The sequence below is a fragment of the Cucurbita maxima genome, unplaced genomic scaffold (genome assembly GCF_002738345.1).
Source record: "Cucurbita maxima cultivar Rimu unplaced genomic scaffold, Cmax_1.0 Cma_Scf00015, whole genome shotgun sequence".
NCBI classification, from domain to species: Eukaryota; Viridiplantae; Streptophyta; class Magnoliopsida; order Cucurbitales; family Cucurbitaceae; genus Cucurbita; species Cucurbita maxima.
The window spans coordinates 2,025,723-2,048,139 of NW_019272031.1; the positions used below are offsets into that span (position 1 = coordinate 2,025,723).

A 22,417-nucleotide genomic window follows, 5' to 3' on the forward strand; every position below is an offset into this window, starting at 1 on the left:
AGGTTTGCACAAAAAATTATTGCAATGCAACCGAAGCATCAAATTGATAAATTTCTTCAAACTCGAGTTTCATTCATTGATTGATTCAAGGTAGTCCCCTGCCTTTCTTGATTGGAAATTTTTCGATACTCATACTTTCAGTATTGGTACATACTAGTACGACTATGGATTGTCGTCAATCAAGCCATTTAGAATTCAGCTTTCGAGCAATAAAGTCAATATTTCAACCTCATTTAGGGGATCAAAAAGCTGCTTTTGGCATAGAATCTAGTATTACGTAAACTAAACTTTCTATTTATTTCATAAGTTTATGACGAGCAATAACAGGGACAGGCAATGATACTCTTTAAACCACATAATGTCAAAGCTGGGGAGATCAGTCACCTTAGATTATAAACCATTGCAATTTGACAAATAATGTTCATTAAGAAAGGCCAAATACCGTACTAATAATAATGACTATAAATCAAGAACAGTATTCCAAAGGCTTTATCATCAACATACCAGAATTCCATGAATTAAACCCATTTGTGTTTCCTGGAGAATCTGAAACCAATATAAAAAATAAGAGTACAATGAAGATTTGTTGCAGTTTATGACGTACAAAGTGATGAATGTGAACACTGTGAACCTTGGTACAACGACTTGATTGGAAACAGTTGAATAATGAATTGCCCAAAAAGGTACATCACAACAGGGAAATGCCAGGAAAACCCAACTGAGCGGGCCCATGTGATCATAACAGAATCAATCTTCAATGGCTTTCAAACTCATCCTTCTCAGTAAGAAACATGAAGGCTCTAATTTTACTATTGTTTCCATAGCTAAATGGTGGGAAAAAGTTAGGTAGGTGGGTGAAAAAAAATACAAAAATAAATAAATACAGGGGTGGGGGTGGGGTGAACTCTTTCAATTGTACTTTTAGCTCTGAGAAGTCAAAATTGGATTGGGTATAGAACTCTCCAATTCAGTCTCATGAGAGTTTAAGGGGATGAACAGCAACTCCGTTCCGAGAAGCTGGGATTCGACCCCATCTTCCTAGGCGAGGTTCCTGTCATGAAGTTAACTTATGGTGTCAGCACTAGGCATACCATTTCACTGTCAGCATGACTACAAAACTTATGAGGGCAGAAGAACAAAATAACTTGCCAATAACAAAACTGAGAAAATAGAAGAGATTTTCAATAAGAGAAGTCCATGAAGAAAACCAGCAATCTAGATACGAATTCAAATCATCAATTCGACACCTAATCAATCTATTCTGTTCTGCCAAACGTAACTATTTATTATCCGTTTTCGAGATTCCTGCTAGGATCAGTGAAATCCTAAAAAGAGACCATAGGAGTTTTCCATAGGACAGAGGTGCTAGAAATGGAAGGGGCATTAGGTGAAGGAGAAAACTGCTTGTTAGCATTAGGAAAAAGGAGGGTAGAGATGGGTATATATGAAGAAGGCGTCTAGCTTTCGTATCCAAATGGCTGTAAAAGTTTCCTCTGGAAACTAATGCATTTATGAATTGCCTGGAGGCTTAGTTCGTCAAAGACTGATATTTCCACCATTTCCAGATTCGAAGTAGGAATGGTGAGGGTTTGAATTCTTGGAAGGACATGAGGACGATCCCCCTTCCTAGGCTGTTTCCTAGAATGCAACGGATATTTCTATCTAAACTACTAGGCCTTCAGAATGAGACAAGTTGGAACTAGGAATCCAATGGAATAATTTTTATCATAGAAGAGAGGTCTTTAGCAATGCAGAAACAGGGGAGTGAATAACTCTCAGAGATGTTGGATGGTTTGTCTTATAGTGAAGTTTTAAAGATGCCAAATGGAGGACCGTTCTGTATAAGGTAAAGCCACAAACCACCAAATACCCAAAACTTGCATAAAATATTATGAAGTATTTATTAACCTAATTTTTAGCAAAATAGAGTAATTTTTTTTATGATCCTTTGATATTAGTTCTAAAAAGAGCTTCAACCCTGCTATCCCGGTTAGAAGAAAAGTAAGACCCTTTCGGAGCAGACTCCACTTCAACCGCAGCAACTTCAGAGAACTATGCCCTCTGAACCGCTTCCCCCAAACTAGTGAGGTGAATTGGTGCATTCTTGTAGGAATAATGAGGAAACACCGGTATCTCTCTTCTTTTTCTGTCCTTTCCTGGCAACTTGTTGGGAAGATCTCTCCCGGACATTTAACTTAGATTGGTGCATTCCAAGCAAAGCGTTGAATGCAATATACCAGCTTTGAGGAACGTTTAACAGAGGCCAAGAAAAGGTTTTTGGTCCACTGGAGTGACGGCTCTTATTTAAAAGTTGTGGTTTGAAAGAAACAAGAGTTTTTCAAGAACAAGAGAGAGGTTCATGAAATAGGTTTAAATGATGGCTACCGACCTAGAATATAATATTCAATGAGTTATCTTAAGGTCATGAAAATAGTCCAAGTGCATGCAAGTGGAAGTGAATCTAGATGATAAAAAAAGAAAAAGAAAGATGAGATTAACATGTTTTGGGAGCATGATAAAATTTTTGCTTCTAAATGATCTAATTCTTCTAAAGCTTTTTGTAATACAGTAGTATGCAAATTTTCACCAGCTGGAGTCTTTTTGTAGCCCTTTGGTGTGAGGAATATCTCATCTCCCCATTTTCTACGTTTATATTATATATATATAACTACAAACCAGAGGTGGTAATCCTCGGCCAAACATCTACCACAAAATAATAAAACATGTTTTAAGTTTAATTTGTGTGATGATTACCTGCCCAACTCCAGCTACCACAAATCTTCCAGAATTGGCAAAAGTCAAGGAGTTCAAAAACCCAACCTGAAATACAAAAATAAATAGATAAACAAATGAAATAGCCATATGTAAGCAATACACTAGACTGCAGTTACAGTGCATACAGCATCTTAAGCACAACTGATGTAGAAACAACCCCATAAATATTTATATTTATTTCTTGAAAAGAAGAACACAGATATCAATCTCTGTCAAACAACCTAATAGGAAAGCATCATAGAATTCATTTGGACGGGAAAAAATACAAGAAATAGAATTCATTCCTATTAAAAAAAAAATTATGTAAAGTTTTCATAAGAAAAGAAGGAGAAAAGGAAATAACGAAAAAATAGCCGAGAGAAGGTACAAATGCCTCAGCAGCCGGAAACAACTTTTACAGTCAAAATCCTTAGATTTCTAAGAGAGAATCAAAAAGATGTCACAACTTCAAGATTCAACTTCATCAAACTCATCATATTTCACGTGTATATTATTTCTATAATAACAATATAAAGAGAGTGATCATCAAATACTCAAACATATAGAGAGAGTGAAGAGAGCAGATATGGAAGACGCCATTAAATTTTCTATTCGAGTACTTCCAAAGAAAAATATAGGGAAACTAGAAACAGGGTTATATCAAATCAAACTCAGCAGGTGTTCAAGTGCTCTTCATGGGACATATGAGTGCACAAATTCAAGCGATAATATATATAGACTGCAGTAGCACAATAGCCACATTCAAGTCATTTAAATCAGAAGAAACAAAATTAAACAGCTACAAATGTAATATAAACACATGTAAAACTCGCATACCAGAGGAAGGTCATATAATGGTCGCACATCTTTCTTATCACTTCCGAGAGCCCATAAACGAACAAAACCATTGCCAGCACCTGATGCAGCAAGGTCACTGTTTCTACATACTGAGACTGAACTTACCCAAGAGTGTGCTGACAAATTATGAGAAGTATTAAGATTGGCATTCCCATTTCCTGCAAAGAACAAAATTCACAAATGAATAATAATTGGTACGACGTATGGCAATTAGTCGAAATTGATTTTAAAAAACAAAAAGAGAAAGAAATTCATTGATGTATGAAATTTACAAAAGGGATGGGAAACTCAGGGCGATTGCAAAAAACTTCCCATACCCATACAAGAACATTAAAGCTTGCAGCATGATTTGCAGAATGATTTGCAGAATGATGGAAGATAATCATATATAAAATCCTTGAACAAACACATACCCATACAACCATTGGGGATGGCACCATTTTCCTTTGGCTCCAAATTAGTGCAACACAATGAAGAAGGATGAGCATTTCGTACAATATAAACAGGCTTCTTTTTTAATGCAGTCCAAAGCTCAATACTGCCGTCATCTGATCCAGTTAAGAACTCATCATTGCTTATAAAACAGCAACATTCTAAGGATGATGCAGGCGCACGAAATACTAAACGGGACTCCTCTGGGACCTGTTTAAAGGATCAAAAGAATAACTAGTCAAATTAATAAAAGGAAAATAGGACTACTGTAAGTACACAAAACTACAAGCATGCTGCACAGTTTAAATTAGCAACAAATGGATAACCACTAAGAGATGCGTTAAAAGCTGGAAGAAATAGAAAAAAGAGGTCTACCTTCCATAATTGCATACTCCGATCACGTCCAACAGTAAGCAATCTTTCCTTCCGTAAGCAATCAATAGTCAATACTTCACTTTGGTGACCAAATAATGTATTTATGTAAGCTCTGTCTTCTACATTCCATATCTTGACAGTTCGATCAAATGAACCAGAAAAAAGTTCTGAGGTCCCTTGCCTGAAAGTCAAACACGAAACAGGTCCCCTATGACCAGGAAATGCCTGCAAGAAGTCACAGTAAAATGACTGAGAAAAGATTCAACAGCTGTCATACTTTATTTTCTATCATTTTTTCCCCATCTTTTTCTGGTAGGTTTCAGAAGGAAGGAAGAGGTAACCTTCCCATCAAAGTGGTTAATAATGGATAGACACTGAATTTGGGATAAAATTGTCCAAACTTTCCCGATATTCTTTTTCGTAACTAAAGCATATCCGATAATTGGAGGATCTTTTTACAGCTTCTTTGGTTTATGGAGCCTTTTTACCTTCTCATATCAAGTAAAACTGGTTGTTGAATAAAACAATTTTCAATTGAAAAAAAAAAAGCCCAAATGAATAGTACAACAAAAGAGGAATAGTTACAAAAGGCTCATATTTATCCAACTAATCCAACACAAATGATTTTTGGTAAACGTTTAATCTCAGGAGTTCCAACCACGACAATGTAATAAGAAGCTACAGCAAAAATTAACGATTACCTGAATATGCTCTCTTGTACGTGTATCCCAAATATGCACATGGCGGTCTAAGCCTCCACTTGCTAAATATCGACCATCAGAACTGACTGCTAACGACAAAGTGACTTTACTATGTCTTGCAGCCCGACCTTGGGGATCCTTAACACCATGCGACTTCAATACTTCATAACTGGGCCATTGATACTTTTCCCCTTTACCACAATCTACATCCCAGTGTAAGATGGTACCATCCTTAGACGATGAAAACCCCTTCAAATCATCATCAGATAAAGCCACAGCTGTAACAGATTGTCTATGCTTAATCAAGACTTGAAATCCATCTCTAGCTTCTGGCTTCAGAACCCTGAAAAGGTGTATAATCATTAACAATTTAACGCCACCATGCACCCATTATTAAATATTTGAAAGTCAATTTCATTTGCTCTCTTTTTCTCTCTTTTTTTTTTTTCCCCCTTACGTAAGTGGTGTAAGAAACAAGTAAATCAAACGAACATGCTAAACATCATCACAGTGAGTGAAGAGAACACACTGAATACTAGCCACATATCTAAAGGGTAACAAGTAAATTTGTAAGAGTCATTGTCCTATTTAGGCTTTCTCTTCCGAGTTTCTCCTCAAGGTTTTAAAACGCGTCCACTAGGGAGAGGTTTCCACACCCTTACAAGAAATGTTCCGTTCCCCTCTCCAACCGATGTGGTCATAAAATTCATTTTCCTTTCTTCATGATGATATAGCACAAGAATGTGCCCGACGTCCCACCGTTAGTTCAGACACATTGTTCAACTCTTGAAGAACGTTATGAACTTACAAAAACAAAGATTTACTGCTGAATTTAAGAGAGAACAGGCTGGAGTTGGGATAAGAAAAGGAGAAGAAATGCATCTACATATTATGAACGTCAAATAAGCAGATTACTTTTAGCTTAGCAGTCGTATATCGAAGCAACATGAGAGTAAATGTGTGTAAGGGAGGGAGATGAAGTGCTTTGAATTTGGAAAAACAAAGACAATAAACAAAAATGTAAACATCGGAAATAAACACAATGCTTTCCAATGAAAAATAAACCAAGAGAACACAATACCTTGATGCAATTTCTCTCCGAACCCTTCCACTATCTTCGAGTTGTTCTTGCTGAAGGATTTGTGCAACAAGTGAATCCTTTCCGCCTTCATCACCACTCTCATCATCATCATCATCATCATCCTTCTCTTCATCTTCCCTCTCCTTACCTCTCCTCGCAATTTCCCGAATTTTCTCCAAGTACTCGTTCGCTAATCTCTTCCTTTTCTCATCAGCAGTTTCTTCCTCAAACTCCTCATTCTCAGCACCTTCGTTCACGAACCCATTATCCTCATCAGATTCACCGCTCTCAATCTCATCATCAACAATCTTCCTCCGTTTCCTCGATTCAGAACTGAAAAAAGGATCCTTACTGAGTGGAAAATTCTTCCCCTTCTTTGCCCCTCTAGGAGGACCCGAGCTATTCTTCTTCACGTTCTTTTTCATAGTCGAGCTAAAGCAAACCAGACAATAACAAACAGCTGAAGAAAAACGTAAGTTCCTTAAACAGATTCCTCCTACTAATTATGATATATTATTAGCACTAACAAAGCAAACCACTATCATTCAGCAAGAAACCGTACTGATAGAAAAAAAAACCGCCGTCACCTGCTGGCTGCAGTGAAGGCGTGAGTGAACGGAGACGGAGTGCGGCGGTGGGCAGATTGCAGAGGCGTGATCAGGGTTGAGAAAGAGAGTGAGTTGTGAGATTTGACAAGGCGAAGAGTTTCGTTGTTTTTTTTTTAACTTTTTTTTTTCTTTTTTAATGAAAATAGGAATAAGGTTTTATTGTTGCAGTGAGAGAGAGAGAGAGAGAGAGATGAAAATTAGGGTTTATGAAAAGGGTTTTTGAAAAAGATGACAACGGTCAAGCAGCAATGGTGTTTGGGCCTTTGGGCCTTTGGGCCTTTGGGCTTTCCATCGTCCAAATGGGCCGTATCTGTCCACATTTTTTTAACCTCTACTATCTAATCCAAATTATATACTTAATTATATATTTTTTTTTGGATTAACTTTAACTTTTTTAAATAATTAAAAAAAATCTAGAAACCCAATTCAACTCCAATATAAACGGGTTGAGTTGAAGTGTGAACTCTATTTGAGTTGATCGGGTCACCAATCCAACGAACCCAAAATTTCGAGTTTGTTCAAAAAGAGGGGCAGTGGCATGCTTTCGATTTACAAAATAAGTAAAATAACGTTAAAAGTAGTGTTATTTCACTTTCGTCTTTCGGCTCCCACTTATCCTACGCCTCTCAAGTCATTTCACAAAGTCGAACAAGAGTCAAGCTCAACAAGGTCTTCTTTCCCTGCTGATTTTGTCAAGCCCGTTCCCTCTCATAGATATCCTAAGTAGGTGTAGTTCTCATTTCTTACAAAGAGCTGTTAAATGATCAAACCAAACAAGTGCAGGTAACTTGATCGCTGAGCCCTTAAAGCGGCGTGTATGGCTATAATCGGACAATTCCATAGTGGTCAGAATGACGAGAATGAGAAGAATGATAAAAACATCGAAAGTTTTTCTAAGTTCAGGAGGTGACTTCAAAATTTAGGCCACATTCTTCTCTTTCCTTGATGTACGATCCTTGCTACTGAATTATCTACCATGTGTCAAGACATAAATCATGGTAGTGCACTTTTACCGCTTCTTCAATATGTATATATAATTATGATTTTATTTATAGAAATATCTATGAATATCGATATATCTATAAAAGTAAAGTCATGATATTGATATTGATGTTCATATAATCATTCGTGTTAAGCTCGTGAAGTTACGACAACAATTTTGATTCATTATACATACGGTTCAATATTAGGTATCTGTTGGCTTTTTGGCCCTTGATCTCACTCTAATTAATTTCAATCAATTAATTGATTGATGTTTTGATGATAACAAACCTACTTTTAATTATTAACTACTTTAAGTATTTTGAACTGTCCATGTCGGGAATAACGATTACAACGATTGTTCAATTACTCAAATCAGAACTAAAACGAAGAAATTAAAGTCGAGACAACATACCCGACGAAGTGATGATGTGGCAACAAAATCAAAATGATGGACAAATCAAAATATATCAAAGTATGACATTTATAATGTTGGAAGAGTACCGAGTTTTTCTTATTATTATATTTCTAAATAAAATTATTTTTACAAAATATAAATTTGAATCTAATCGTTACTTATATCGATTTTTATTATTAATATATCATATTATTATATTATTATATTTTAAAATTTTAGTAGTTACTCACCTGGCTTTTATTATTATTATATTATTATATTTATAATAAATTTTAAATTTTCATTGGACATTGCTCACATAATTTTTTATTATTATTATATTAAAATTTTTAAATAAATGAATTTAGAAAATTTTCTTATTTATTTACTTTTAATCTCCACCTTCCATTATTCCTAACACAATCCAATGGTCAATATTAATTTCTACATTTTGCCACTTTTTTTCTTTATATAAACTCATCAACTTCTCCAAACCTTAAACACAACTTCCATAAATTCTTCAATTCTCATTTGTTGAAAGTCTTCATGGTTTGTTGCTCTTACAAGCTTACAAGTTTATTTCTCTTCGTCTTAATCTTGAGAGGGATTATTATTGTATTGAGGAAATAGCTGTGAGTGTTCCCAAATTGTAAATCTATTCTTTGAGAGAGTTGTGCTGTGTTATTATCAAACTCAAATACTTGTATCGGTTTGATCCTACGCTGGGAAAGGATTGAGTTTGCTCTTGAACTCGTAAAAAGAGTGGTGTAGCGGTTTAGCTCTGATCCGTAGAAAGAGTCGAGAAAGTTCTTTATTCATATTCCCAAAAGGCGCTTGGAGAGTGGAGTAGGTCGAGTTTGACCGAACCACTATAAAACTGCAGTATCATCTTCTCTAACTCTTTCCTATTTAATTTCAAAATTATTATTGTGATTTATTGCATGTTCTACTCGATTATTGTTTTGACTTGAATTATTTTGTTCGAGTAATTATCATATTCTACTTATTTATAAAAAAACTTCATCATTAGAAAAATTAATCACGTTCAAACACTTTTACCGTTAAAACCCTATTCACGGGGCTCTAGGGTTGCCATACCGATCCAACAGTATATTGTAAAATTTTTATAAAAGAACTCAGTCTACGATGATTTGAACATATCGTTGAGTTATGCTTACTTCGACAATTTTGATGATTAACTTGTGGATCTATTAAAAAAAAACCTAGATGCAATATGTTATAAGTTTGTTGTTTCTACCTCTTATAGACTAAACCCTAAACCTTAATATTACTTATTGTGGGGGAGAAAAAATAATTTTCATTGTGTCGTTCCCTACAATATTGACATCTCTAATATAGGTGTCCATGGAGCGGGACGAGAATGATTTCGTGTCTTTGTCTCTATTTTAATCCCAATCCTCACAAATTTTGTAACACACGCTCATCGACAGTGCGATTTACAGGAGTTACAATTGACTCCGATAACAAATTACAACAACCAATCATAATTTTGCAAAAGATTTCTACCAAAAATGTTTATCAACATCGAGTAAAACCTTCAAAACCAGTTCTATTTAAAACATTATTAACCAACATAATCTTAAACAACAAAAGCATAATTACATAAACCGACCCAGACATGGATTTCCAATAGTCTCTAGCCAGCTCGTCTCCACTTTTGATGGTTTAGAATCATCTAAATTTGGAAAGAAAAGTTAAAATAATTTTGATGAGTAATTAAATTAAAAGTTAAAATAATTTTGATAAGTAATTAAATTACCCATAAAGTAAATAGCAGCTTATCTTTCATGAGTTATAACTAATTTTTGTAGGTATTTTTAAGTTTTATTGACCATTGATTCCCAGTTTCTCTTACCAGAGTCATCGAGGTATCTCAGCTACCTCTAGCTTAGGTTACTGACTCTCTCTATATGCTTATCTAGAATTTCAGACTCGTATGTAAGATTCACTCTCGGTCAAATACGACCCGTCTACTAATTTCTCTGGCGGCCTGTATAACTCATATACCAACGGTCAGGAGTACTCATTCTCTCTGACTTAGCACACAGCGCGTTGGTTAGGAATTCCGCGGGAATTAGTAGACTACAATACTCATATAATTAGGGTTTAGGGTTTAGGGTTTAGGACATTCTAGTAATCATTTATAACATGCTTACATCACAGACGAGCAGTCACAACACACAAATAATCCATCAATATTGTCAAAGCACATATTAACATACTAAGCTCTTAATCGTGTAAACAACATACTCGCATGTTGTTAAACTAGTTAAGAACTAGTTTAACGCACGATATGCTACTTAGTTTCGAATCCCTTTTTCCCTTGGTTGTACGTTTAATAGGGTATTTCAACCCAATTTCTTTCAATTAGACCTATATTTCACCATTTTCAAAGATAAGTATAGATATTGATTTTGATAGAAAAGGTCAAAAGAAGTCGAACGGGACAAACCGGGAGCCAAAACAATGATGCACGCGCCCTCACGCGCTTGCACACGCTCGGTGTGCTTTTGTCACGCGCCTGATCTGCACATAGTCCTGCTCTCACTCTGGGATTCCCACGCGCCCCGCGTCTCTCAAGCGCTCGTCTTCAACCTAGCGTTTTGTGCAATTTTTCCCAACTTTTTCGTTAATACCCGTCGTATCCCTAAGCCATATCTTCTACAATCCGAATTTCATCTCGATTTCTTCTACAACTTTATAGATCTTCTTATTATGATTCTAACAAGCCCTATTTCATAATTCATTACCCAATATAGACCAAGATATCGAGATTTAAAAATTCGGACAAATGGATTTTTCGTTACCTTTGGGATAAACACTTAAATCAGCTTAAATTTAGAGCTTCAATGGCTGAAAATCATCACTTGTCCCCCCATCCTCACGTTTGCACACTAACACAACAAACGCTGAAGAACCTTACGATTTACCGAACATATGGGTAAGATTCTCCTTCCTCAACCTTTACAACTCACGTGTGTCACCTCTATTATAGCAGGTGCTTGACGCAACAGGTATGTTTTTTTTTTTAATTAATTAATTAATTTCTTTCATAATTATCATAATAATAATAATTAATGTTACCATTAAATATCAATACAACACGTATACACATTTATTAATTTATTTTAGATCATTAAAAACTTTTTCTTAATGTTTGTGGGAATCGTGATTGAGATTCCTTCTAAAAAAGTTGTAAGGATCAAGTTCCTCCCGATCATTTTTGTTCTAAACAGGGATGGATCATTTTCATTCTAAACAGGGATTCTCACCCTCTTCAATCTCACTTCGAGGTAATTTGGTAACATAGAGGGGTAAAAAGCAAAATATAATGGCTAGAACACTTGCCGGATCAAAATTGAGCTATTGCACAAGGAGTACGATGAACTCTTGTGATTGAAAATAATCCTTAATGACTTACATATTAAGGTGCACGTCCCATAAAGCTTTACTACAACAACATCATCCTATTTAACATGATAAGACAAAGCAATGCGCTGTCGCAACTTCAACTAGTAGATATACTAATAAAAGAATTTCACACCTCAATGTTTTATCGATTAGTATCTGTAATGTACTCATGCTCATGCCTTCCAAAAGTGAGTAAACAAAATTGACATGACAATGAAAAGGTCTTGTAGATATGCGAAAAAAACAACTTCGGAATAACATAAACATAACGGATCTTGGATGATGCATTAAAAAGTTTGTTACATCTCCACGTCATCGAATATCGACTTTTTTATGAGATTCTTCCCTTCAAATGAAAGTTCTTTTACAAATTTGTAAAATAATGCATGAATTATGGCTCTGCTAGGAAATGTATAAGTTTACGTCACAAGAATTCACCTAAAAAGCAAGGTATAAAATGAAAAGAGGAAGAAAAAAAATTAGATGAAGCTTAAATACTCAACTTTGGAACTTACAGCACTAAGCTCAATGATGTCTTGCCTAATCAGGAAGAAAATACAAGCAATCACTGATCAGAGATTGCAGTGGCATCACCTTCTGAGCCTCTCCGCTTCTTCTTCCCCTCTCCGTGCCTTGATCGTCGAGGTGCCTCGTCCTCACTTTCGCTCTCTTCGTTCCTAATGGCGGTTCCCATACCATATTGCTCATCAGGATAAGCTTTTGATCCCTGCTTATATTGCATTTCGTCGTCATGTCCGCTACCCGGTATCTCCTGGCCTCTGTTTTGGTCTGAACCTGCAATATATCTATCATTCCTATCACTACCTGGTCCCCTTTGATCCCTCTTCATAGCTCGGTTCATGTTCTGAGATGAAGGTACTGCAGGAGGTGGATACAATGGAGGTCCTACAGGCCGACCAGCTCGAGCTGGGTTAGTACCAGTAACCCCCATCCCACCCATAAAGGGACCACGTCCTTGACCCATCATCATCCCAAACCCACCAGGAGGAAACATGGCGCCAGGTTGAGAAGGTCGTCCACGAAACATCATAGCAGATTGGGGATTCATAAACTCACCGGAAAATCTAGCACCGTATGGATTGAAACCACGAGGAGCCATACCGAAAATGTCAGGCATGGGAAACCCATCAGGTGTAACAGGTCCATATGACATCCCATCTGGACCCATCATCCCAGGTGGAAAACCTTGCATTCCATGGAAAGGCCTCGCACCACGCCCCATCGGCATGTGTGGAGGCCACATGATTCCTCGGCCCCTTCCTCTGCCCTGAGCTGGTGGACCAACAGACTGGCCAAAGCTCTCCTCCTCCTCCTCTTCGCTTTCTTCTTCTTCCTCTTCTTCGTTATCCTCAAACGGGACAATATCTGGATTCTCATTTCTGATATCGGGATTAACTCCCTTTGCTTTCTCCTCTTCTCGTTTTGATTCCGCTGCTATCGAGACAGCCTGATCATAAAAATAAGAAAAACACACTTACGAAATTCGCTAAAGCTATCCCAAACAATTACACAATAATAAATCCTGAAACTGCCATAATCCACTCCCTCAAACTTCATTATGAACATATTTCAAAGTTTTCAGATTCTTCGTTCAAAATGAACAAAGCAAGCATACCATGAGGTCACCATCGGGCTCAAGATAAAGCAAAGAAGCCAGCTGCTCACCAATAGAAGGTTCTAGCTCTTGGCAATCTCTACTAATCTACAAAAAGAAGAATGATGGCTCATTTAGTATCTAATGCTTCCACTGATTGCAGAGCTGGATATGGAGGAAAAAGTTAACTTTTTCAACAATCATCCTCTATGGACATGTGGATGGTTGACGGAAGCAAACCAAGACAATGAGCAGTTTAAAGCAAAATGAGCATCAATTGAACGGATTAAACGATAATCGGGATGGCTTTGAACTCCTTCAAAGTTGAAGCAAAGTGAAGCCATGAAAGCAAAATCCCATCTGATACACAACCAGCATCATCATCAATGTTTCAGAAAATCATCTTGTTTCGTCTCAATCTAACTACTATCAGATGATTTCCTTGATCACCTATTTAAAGTTTTTCATTACAGCCTTTTTGTTGTTTTTTTTTTCGAGGAAACAGAAACCATTCATTTGATATGATGAAATGAAACACACATGAAGTTCGTATCAGATGAAAATCAGTCAAGCAAGCAATTTGAATAGGAACAGAAACATTCTTCACGGACTAGCAAGGGTAGATGAACTGTAGTTACAAAAGGGAGGGGACAATTTGCTTCAAGTAATAGCTGAAACACATGAAAATAGTTTACATTGTGACTCTTATCTGTGAACATGCAAGCCTTTTTGTTGCGTTTTGGAAAGGGGAAATCTTCTGGAATACCTTTGACTAAATATTTTCCATTTCCATTTATTAACTCGTGAGAGTACATAGGATCAAGTAATTTTTCTACAAGCTTAGTTATGCCCAGTTATATATTTCATTCTATCTCACCATGGATTCCTATTTTTCATTTGCAATATATAGCATATGCTTCTTTTCTATTTTTTACATCATGGATCTAACTTTAGTATGCAGACTCCCACCCAACCCGAACAAGCATGAAACATATTGCAATGAGAGTAGGGATGGCATCAAGATAGACTAGGGTGAGCAGTTCTTATTTACAGCTCCATAGGGAATTTTTAATCTGCCCCCACTCTATTTATTAGTCTACAATGTTCGTTTTTTAAAAATATTATTAATAAAATGATAAGGCTGACTATTCTAGCAAACAACTTGGAGCACTACCACCCATAAACTCTTGAAATGTACTTGCCTTAGCTTTGAAGGGACTAGCGGAAAAACTTAGCGTTAAATCCCATATCGGTTGGGGAGGAGAACGAAACATTCTTTATGAAGGTGCGGAAACATCTCCCTAACAGACGCGTTTTAAAAACCTGGAAGGGAAAACCTGAAAGGAAAAACCCAAAGAGGACAATATCTGCTAGCGGTGGATTTGGACTGTTATAAATGGTATAGAGTCAGACATTGAGCGATGTGCTAGCAAGGAGGCTAGGCCTGGAAGGCGGGTGGAATGGGAGGTCCCACATCGATTGGAGAAGAGAATGAGTGCCAATGACGACACTGGCCCCCGAAGGGAGATGAATTGTTAGATGCCACCTTGGTTGAGGAGGAGAACGAAACATTCTTTATAAGGGTGTAGAAACCTCTCCCTAACAGACGCGTTTTAAAAATCTTGAAGGGAAGCTTGAAAGGGAAAGCTCAAATAGAACAATATCTGCTAGTTGTGAGTTTGGACGGTTACATTTAGTATATCTGTAAAGAACTATCATCAATACCAAAGAGGAGTTGAGGTAATGTTCTCGAAGAGGGCTTTGAGGAAACTGCTCCAGTAATAAACCCGAAGTATGTTGAAGACCAAGGCCTTAAGAAGTTTCTTCTCGGTAGTGCTACTCATACCTAGGAAGACTGACCATGAAAATAACTTATAGCTTACGTAGGTTTTTAAATTCTCATTTGAAAAGGAAAACGAAAGCCATCCAAAATTAACATACTAAGCTCTTCACAAGCTCTTCACATTCTTCCAATCATCATCATTAAGCCTTTCTCAAAATTCGAACATTCAACTACTTGAAAAGGCATTCAAGCATTGTGCGAGAAAGGGACCCGGATGTGACAAATCTGGAATTCAATGTCTCAGCTTAGAAATGCGACTGCTGTTCTGCTTCCTAGATGGATCACTATACATGTTCAAGACTCCATTAGAAGTCTTTCATGCTTTTGTTAGATCTAAACCTTTTTTTAAGTCTACCATGTTTGGGCCAACATTTTAATTGCAGTCAAGGAAATAATGGTGGTTATATTAGCACGAAAATGAAGCCCACATTACTAGCAATGGTTCTGATAGTCAAATGTTAGTTTATTGCTATTATATGAAAACCTACTGTGTTTTTCTCGAATAATAGGGAAAAGAAAAAAAAAAAAAAAAACTCATGCTCTTATATCATAGAGTAAAGTTCATTGGGATTTTCCATCCCTCATGATTGTATTGATAATGTTAGCACTTAGATAAGTATATATCTATCTATCTATCTATCTATCTATCTATCTATATATATATATATATATATATATATCACGCAGTCCACATGGGGCAGTGTAATTTCTAGTAACTTCCATGAAACTAATTCTACGAAAAGCTTCCATATACCCCATAAAAGAAGAAGCATAAATTTTCATTCACAATCTTGCTGGTTCTTATGTATGTTTTCAGACAACTTGACTTCAACAAAACCAGCTATATGTCTCATCACCAGATAGAGCAAATCGAGACAATAATCATACAAATAAAATATAAAAGAAGCTGGAAATAGTTTCAAGAGTTCACAACACATATAAAAGGAGAAGTGTGACAAAGACATCCGCAGATAGAAATATAAATAGAAATTGTTCTTAATCAAGCTAGAGATACCATACCTTTACTGGTAAGTTTTCATTATAAGGATTTCTCAAATGGCGAGTTTTCTGAAAGGATAGTTCACATAACTGCAAGTAACAAAGTCAAATTATTTATTGCATCATACAAGATTCAAATTGACAGCAACGAAATCATCGTTAGCAACATTAGTTAGCTTGAACTTTGAGCTTTATCATGGATCTGTCAAATTCAGATTTCAACTAGCATCCAGATATCACAGAAAATGCATATTATAATTTTTCATCAACTTTCATCTTAAAAAACATTAAATTCTCAATGAAACTGGAAAAAAATGGTAGAAATAACCATAATAATTTAATTTACTTCAATATATACATAAGAATAACAAGCTGAGTCATGAAGTTCGATGCACTCAAAGTCATGAGAGGCATCGATTTTGTTTCCATTCGATGTACCTCTAAGGTTTTAGGGTTTAGATGGAAAAAATGATCAAGTTTTCTTCCTCTTTCAGTCTTTCTATGCATACAATTGAACCTTTGTGTTCCTCGTTCTCAGGCGTCTTTGAATGATGGCAAGAAAAAAAATGTTCAATAACACAATTTTTTTATAAAAATTATTATAGTTTCGACTTTAATGAGCACTGCATTGATGATCTTTGAAAGTAAATGTGCATATTTTTAAGAGGGAGAGATAGAGAGACAGAGAGAGCACAAGCATCAGCAGTAATGTAACTTAATAAAATGCAACAGCATGGAAAGATCCGTTGTGATAAATTTCTGCATAAAACTATGAAAAGATCTAAGAAATAAAATATAAACCTTCAGCCATTTGAGTGAAAAGTTTTGCCCATAATGTGCAGTTCCATGTGCATACTTCCAATTGCCCCCGCTGACAGATCCACCAATCCTAGTCATCATCTTTGCACAACCCTAATCAACCAATACTAAATCAGTATAATTATCTCAAACAAACATACTTCCGTCCTCAATGGCAAAGTAACATCATACACAAATATAATAGTGAAAGATTGACACCTGAAAATGCCGAGTCCGATTGACTGAGAAAATCAAAATAACATTATCAGCAGAATCAAAAGCTTCATTAAGTTTAGCTTCATTGCTTCTTTGAGTTGCCCATACCCCTTGTTGTACAGATAATTCCAAATTCTCACGGTTGCAACTTTTAACAATAAAGTACCTAATCTTTCAAAAATAAATTAGGACATAAAGAGTATTTATAAGGTTCATGTAAAAGTAAGCTTTTTATCTTTTGTTTTTTGCAAAATTATATGAAAATGGGTAGCTGAATGTCTTTATCAGAAGATGAATGAAGAAAGTTACAGAACCAAAAAGGGGTACCCCTTGCTGATTGTGTTTTACCGAAAACAAGTCCACTTGGCATCACTCACAAAGGTAGTATAACTAAAGAAGCTCAAGAGACTACAACAATTTCAAGTATTTGGAGCAAACTAAATCGATAAAAGTCCACAAGAAGTGTCAGAAAATAGATTCAATCAGATTCTAATATAACAGAGTATGAGCTATGAGCCAACAGATTCTAGCCAATCAATTATGGAACCATCAACGTGCGGGAAAAAAAAATATTTTCTTGACTATTGGCAATTGACATGAGATACTAATTCAAATGGAACATGAGAGTATGATAATGAAGCTTCGGCATAGAATTTAATAGCTTGATACAGAATATGTAAAATAACTAATACCCTACGATGTTGATTCATGTCTTTCTAGGAGCATTTTTTCTCAAAATCTAAAAAGGAACCGAGATCTCATTCTAACTAAAGATTCTTGTGGTCGAAGGACTACAAATTGATATGAAGAAAAACATTGCTAACTACTCAGGATTAACGTAACTGTTCAACAGCACAAATATGATAAAATACTGAAAGTTAAATAACATATCTCTGCAACAATGATTCCATATGATACGGAAAAAAAAAAAAAAACTAGGTTTTGAAGTAAAAAGACTTCAGGTCTCCTTAGACACACCTAGATATTCCGGGAGGCAAAGATGTTGAATTTCTGTTTAATTGATTGACCTGACCATTAGAAGCACTTTGTATTGGAGCCTGGCTGGTTTGTTGTGCAGACTGTTGGGCTTGCTGTTGTTGGACATTAGCAGATTCTGCTACAGAAGGTTTTCCTATCACTCCTTGAGTAATGGTGACTGGACCCGGAGGAAACTGAGATTTTTCGTTCTGTTGAGATAAGCCAACTCCACGTTGTGAAAAGAATTTGTTCGAGGTGCCATAATTGTATGGACCCAAATGCTGAATTTTCTGAAGGATTTCTTCCACTGGAGGTGGAGGTCCCGGCAACTTAGCATGCCTATACCGACAATCAGGACCATTTGGACAGAAACCAAACTTGTACCTGCAGTTACAGTGTTTAGACATCAGGTGTTCAACATCCATCGTTTTTCAGAGAACAAAAATAGGTCCAAAAAGATGAACTGCAGAAATCATTTTAAAAATCCGTGCAAATACAACAATCTAAGTCAAACCAGGGAATCATTTTGTAAAAATTTGAATGAGGACTCCATATGATCTATCACCATGAATGTATCTCATTGTTTTCTCTTCGCAATTCAGTACTCTTTTGTAAACCCCTAATGGGAGAAATTGTATTAGATTCTGTTCGTGAATTCTCATATAATCAAGAAACTGCCTCCTCTTATTAGAAAAAAAAAAAAAAAAAAAAAAAAAAAAAAAAAAAAAAAAAATCCACTCTGCAATCTATGAACTGCACATTCAACAACTAAGGGTAAAGAAAAATGGCATAACAGATGAGAGCAGACATGATCGCCTTCTATAAAAAACAAGCGTATAACGAAATTAAACAACAAAAAAGTATAAATCAAACGAACAGCCAAGAAACAATAGACTAAAACTCAATTCCGGATTCCAAAACTTACATATTACACTCCTTGATATCTTCGTTGGTATGTTTATACACGCAATCCTGTTCACGGCACTCGCCATAGAGACGGAAGAATCGGCAAATGGGCATCCGAGATTTATCATACTGGTGAAGGAAGCCACAAGCGTCGCCCTTCATACACAGGCTGCGGAGCCAATGCCGGCAAACCGTCTGCCGGAAGCTCCTCCGGCTCCCAACGTTGCCAGTTGCGGCGCCAGAAGCGTCAGCAGTAACAGGAGGACCACCGGCACCGGCGCCAGAGTTGGAGACGGCGGAGGCGGCAGGAGGAACAGAAGAGTCAGAGTGGATGAGGGGCAAGGAGGCGGCGGCGGGGTTGGTGGGACCGGCATCAAGACCGCCCTCGAAATCGAAGCTGAGACCACCCTCCGAATCCTCCATTAGGAAAGGTAAAGAGCGTTAGTGAATTAGGGTTGTGCAGCAGATCATAGCTCAAAACAAGAAGCAGAGTAGCAATGAAGGGAGATGCAGAAATGGGTTTTGCATCAGAGAGTGAAGAAGAAATTCGCCGTGGGATTTTCTGACCATATGAGGTGGGCTTTCAAACTGACACTGCTTTTGAACTTGTTCATCAAAATTAAATTCATCAATTTTTGAGTTATTTTATGATCAATTTCGTAGGTCCTCTGGTGATGTTAAACATGACTCTCTCTACTAATATATATTATATATTTCCTATAATACAATTATCACATTTATTTTATTTTTTATTTAATTTCATAATGATTTATTCTTCTAGCATTATTCTAATTTTTTAAAATACATATTCAAGCACATTTTAACTAAATGTCTGAAAAATAAATAGATAAATATTTAATAACTAAAATTTTACTTTTATTAAAATAAAAAATTTAAAAGTTAAGTTTATTATTTAATAAGAATTTAAAAGTTAATAACTGAGTCTCAAATTTTATTTTTTTAGGATAATTCACTAGTTTTGAAAAAAAAAAAATCTATAAATGTCGTGTTTTCGGCAAATATTCTTATGGTATCAGAGTTAGGTTACAAATATGTCGGACACAAGCCAAAGCTGACCTTTTCTTCTTTGAGTTATCATCCTATGATCACACGAGACAAAGCTGGTATATTCAAGACTTGTCGTCCGGTAAATCTTGGTATTTTTGGCTTATCTCGACTGCTCTTCTTGCATCTATTGAGCCAAAAGGATTCAAATCTACGGCGAAAAATTCGGTTTGATTGAGATTTATGTCCTAAAGTGTTGTAATTAATAATTTGATTATTTTATTGTCATTTAAGGTTATCTAGTGTATACACAATTCAATTATATTGGTGTAATCTTAAACAATATATGGTTGATATATGAGAGTATCTTATTTAAGTAATAACCTAAAAAGTCTATAGTACCGGGATAAAGTTAGGTGTTTGATTATGGTAACGACTCACTTTGTAATTGTTACAAATGACATGATTCAAATAGTTCGTGCAGAGACATGTGAGTAGAGGTATCCTATATAATAAGTTTGTATAAGATTATACAATGAGTTTAGAGAGGGAAGCGGAAGATCCTCATAGACTATATCGGTTGTTATCGGCCTAGGAGGTTACCTTTGTCATTCCTAGATGTCGTGGAGGTTTATTATGTTTTAGGGGCGTCTAGGTGGTTTAACATTCGTTTCTCGTTTTTAGGAGGTTCGGGGTTAGCTCTTCGAACTAAACAAATCTCTAGGTGTACATGGGTCTAAGCCTTTGATCGTTCATATTCTTGAGGTTCAAGGTTTACTGAAAACATACTAACGTGTGTCAACATAGAAACCACAATAACTGTAGCGTCATAACCTTAACTGAGTTTTTGCATGCATGCTTTGCTAGCTGTAGTGCCCTAACTTTAGTTATATCTCGGAGATGAGGAGATCTATTGGACTCTTAAGGCAGCTAGGTGACTTAACATAGACTTCTGACTCTAGGCTGTTAATAACTCTCCAAAAACAGAGTAATACAAGTTTTTTTCTAGTTATTTTTGCACTCATACTCACCATTTTCTGATCGGTTGCTCAATTTATTCTAATTTACCAATCATGAAATAGCCCATTGTGATTGAACGTGATAAAAATATCAATTTGCATAAATTGAACTCAATTGTAGATTTAATTAAGTTATTTGGTAAAATTTCAAAACATTTACGTTGAACCATGATGTTGTAGCAAATCTGAAAACAACCCTTCTAGCAATAATATGTCTGTATAAATTGTTGAAGCAAGCAAATTTTAAGCGGACGACTTATCCTTTTAGCCTTAAATGAGAAGAAACAAACGATATAAAAAGGGAAGAGGTAAATTACAAAAAGACTATGGAAGTAATTAACATGCATGACTCTGGAAAGAGGGCTCGAGAATCAGTTAAAAGGAGGTAAAATCCTCCACAAATTTAAACAACTTATCTATTTAATGTGTCCGAACCTTCCTCATTATTATTGATTTTTTACTTGCTTTCTATTTTTTGACGGGGCATAAATTTCCTTTAGATAGTTTAAACTCATTATCATTTAGTTTTTAGCAACAGAATAACAAAACAAAAAAAATGTTATTTGTGGAATCGATAATTTACTTATTACATGTCTATTTACGATTATTCTCGTGAATTTTACACATTTTTACTATAAAAATTCACTAGCTATCAAGTTTTTTGGAGTCGTTACTTGTGGTAGATTATAGTGAGTTGGAGCAAAAAATAAGTAGTAATAAGCTGAATTTGTTGAGGCTAAATTTTGATTTGTTGGTGCTGAATTTGGTGTATGAACTCACCTACGGGTTTGAAATTTATTTTAGGCTCGGAAATAGAGAGAACGATTAGACGAAAGTTGAGAGAGCAATGGTTGAGAATGATAGAACAATATATACAATAAGAAGACCTTGGAACCGAACTGAATCAGAAGTTTGAAAATATAGTAGTGGTGATTAATCCACAGAGAATCACTACAAATGCTACCCATTTAGGAGATGATATAAAAAGAGCAATCAATGCAAATACCCAGTTGTGGAAGAGGTAAATTCGTACATTATTAAACCCGAAATGCAAGCAACTACTTTTGAGCTAAAACCCGTGATGTTTCAAATGCTGCAAACCATTGGATAATTTAATGGACTACCGTGAGAAGATCCCCACCTACATCTAAAGTTATTTTTTGGAGTTAGTGACTCATTCTGATTCCAAAGAGTGGATAGAGGCATGAGTAGACTGAACTTATTCCCTTACTCTTCGAGGGACAGTGCTAAATCATGGTTGAATACTTTAGCACTCGAAGCAATTGATTCATGAGATCCTAGAAAGATTAACATGTAACAATTGTCAATGGGCAGATGTGAGAAGCAATCCAGGATAGAAAGAAGACTCGAGGAGTACTTGAGGTTGATTCTTTGATCTCTATCAACACTCAATTAGCT

The 22,417-nt window shown here is 36.0% G+C and overlaps 2 protein-coding genes across 5 annotated transcripts; both read right to left on the reverse strand.

The window, feature by feature from the left end:
* Positions 1 to 456: 456 nt before the first annotated feature.
* On the reverse strand, positions 457 to 12,175 carry LOC111490411 (U3 snoRNP-associated protein-like YAO). 4 transcript variants are annotated; one of them, XM_023139019.1, is made up of 9 exons: positions 12,166 to 12,175; positions 6,789 to 6,894; positions 6,202 to 6,633; positions 5,121 to 5,463; positions 4,420 to 4,644; positions 4,026 to 4,254; positions 3,592 to 3,770; positions 2,755 to 2,820; positions 457 to 1,051 (listed from the first exon to the last, which is right to left on the reverse strand). In XM_023139019.1, exons 3-9 carry the CDS (start codon positions 6,624 to 6,626, stop codon positions 974 to 976), a joined length of 1,545 nt encoding a protein of 514 aa, XP_022994787.1. In that variant the 5' UTR covers positions 6,627 to 6,633; positions 6,789 to 6,894; positions 12,166 to 12,175; the 3' UTR covers positions 457 to 973. The 4 variants fall into 4 exon arrangements, with proteins under 4 accessions (XP_022994787.1, XP_022994785.1, XP_022994784.1 ...); XM_023139017.1 differs by lacking the exon at positions 12,166 to 12,175 and having other exon boundaries at positions 6,202 to 6,661; positions 6,789 to 6,969; XM_023139016.1 differs by lacking the exon at positions 12,166 to 12,175 and having other exon boundaries at positions 6,764 to 6,969.
* LOC111490386 (30-kDa cleavage and polyadenylation specificity factor 30-like) lies at positions 11,880 to 19,651 on the reverse strand. Its single transcript, XM_023138979.1, has 8 exons — positions 18,994 to 19,651; positions 18,069 to 18,452; positions 17,094 to 17,256; positions 16,878 to 16,988; positions 16,098 to 16,166; positions 13,256 to 13,342; positions 12,161 to 13,087; positions 11,880 to 12,129 (listed from the first exon to the last, which is right to left on the reverse strand). Exons 1-7 carry the CDS (start codon positions 19,395 to 19,397, stop codon positions 12,185 to 12,187), a joined length of 2,121 nt encoding a protein of 706 aa, XP_022994747.1. The 5' UTR covers positions 19,398 to 19,651; the 3' UTR covers positions 11,880 to 12,129; positions 12,161 to 12,184.
* Between the last annotated feature and the right edge of the window lie 2,766 nt (positions 19,652 to 22,417).

Bases quoted from the DNA above. Each gene is read 5' to 3' on its own strand.
- LOC111490411 (XM_023139019.1), bottom strand. From the start codon at position 6,626: ATGAAAAAGAACGTGAAGAAGAATAGCTCGGGTCCTCCTAGAGGGGCA. The intron at 4,645-5,120 runs GTAATCGTTAAT...GACTTCTTGCAG, and splicing joins GTACAAGAGAGCATATTCAG to GCATTTCCTGGTCATAGGGG. The intron at 3,771-4,025 runs GTATGTGTTTGT...TGTTCTTTGCAG, and splicing joins CATCCCCAATGGTTGTATGG to GAAATGGGAATGCCAATCTT.
- LOC111490386 (XM_023138979.1), bottom strand. From the start codon at position 19,397: ATGGAGGATTCGGAGGGTGGTCTCAGCTTCGATTTCGAGGGCGGTCTT. The intron at 16,989-17,093 runs GTGTCAATCTTT...TTGGTTGATTAG, and splicing joins ATCGGACTCGGCATTTTCAG to GGTTGTGCAAAGATGATGAC. The intron at 13,343-16,097 runs GTATGGTATCTC...TTCTTTTTGTAG, and splicing joins ATGAAAACTTACCAGTAAAG to ATTAGTAGAGATTGCCAAGA.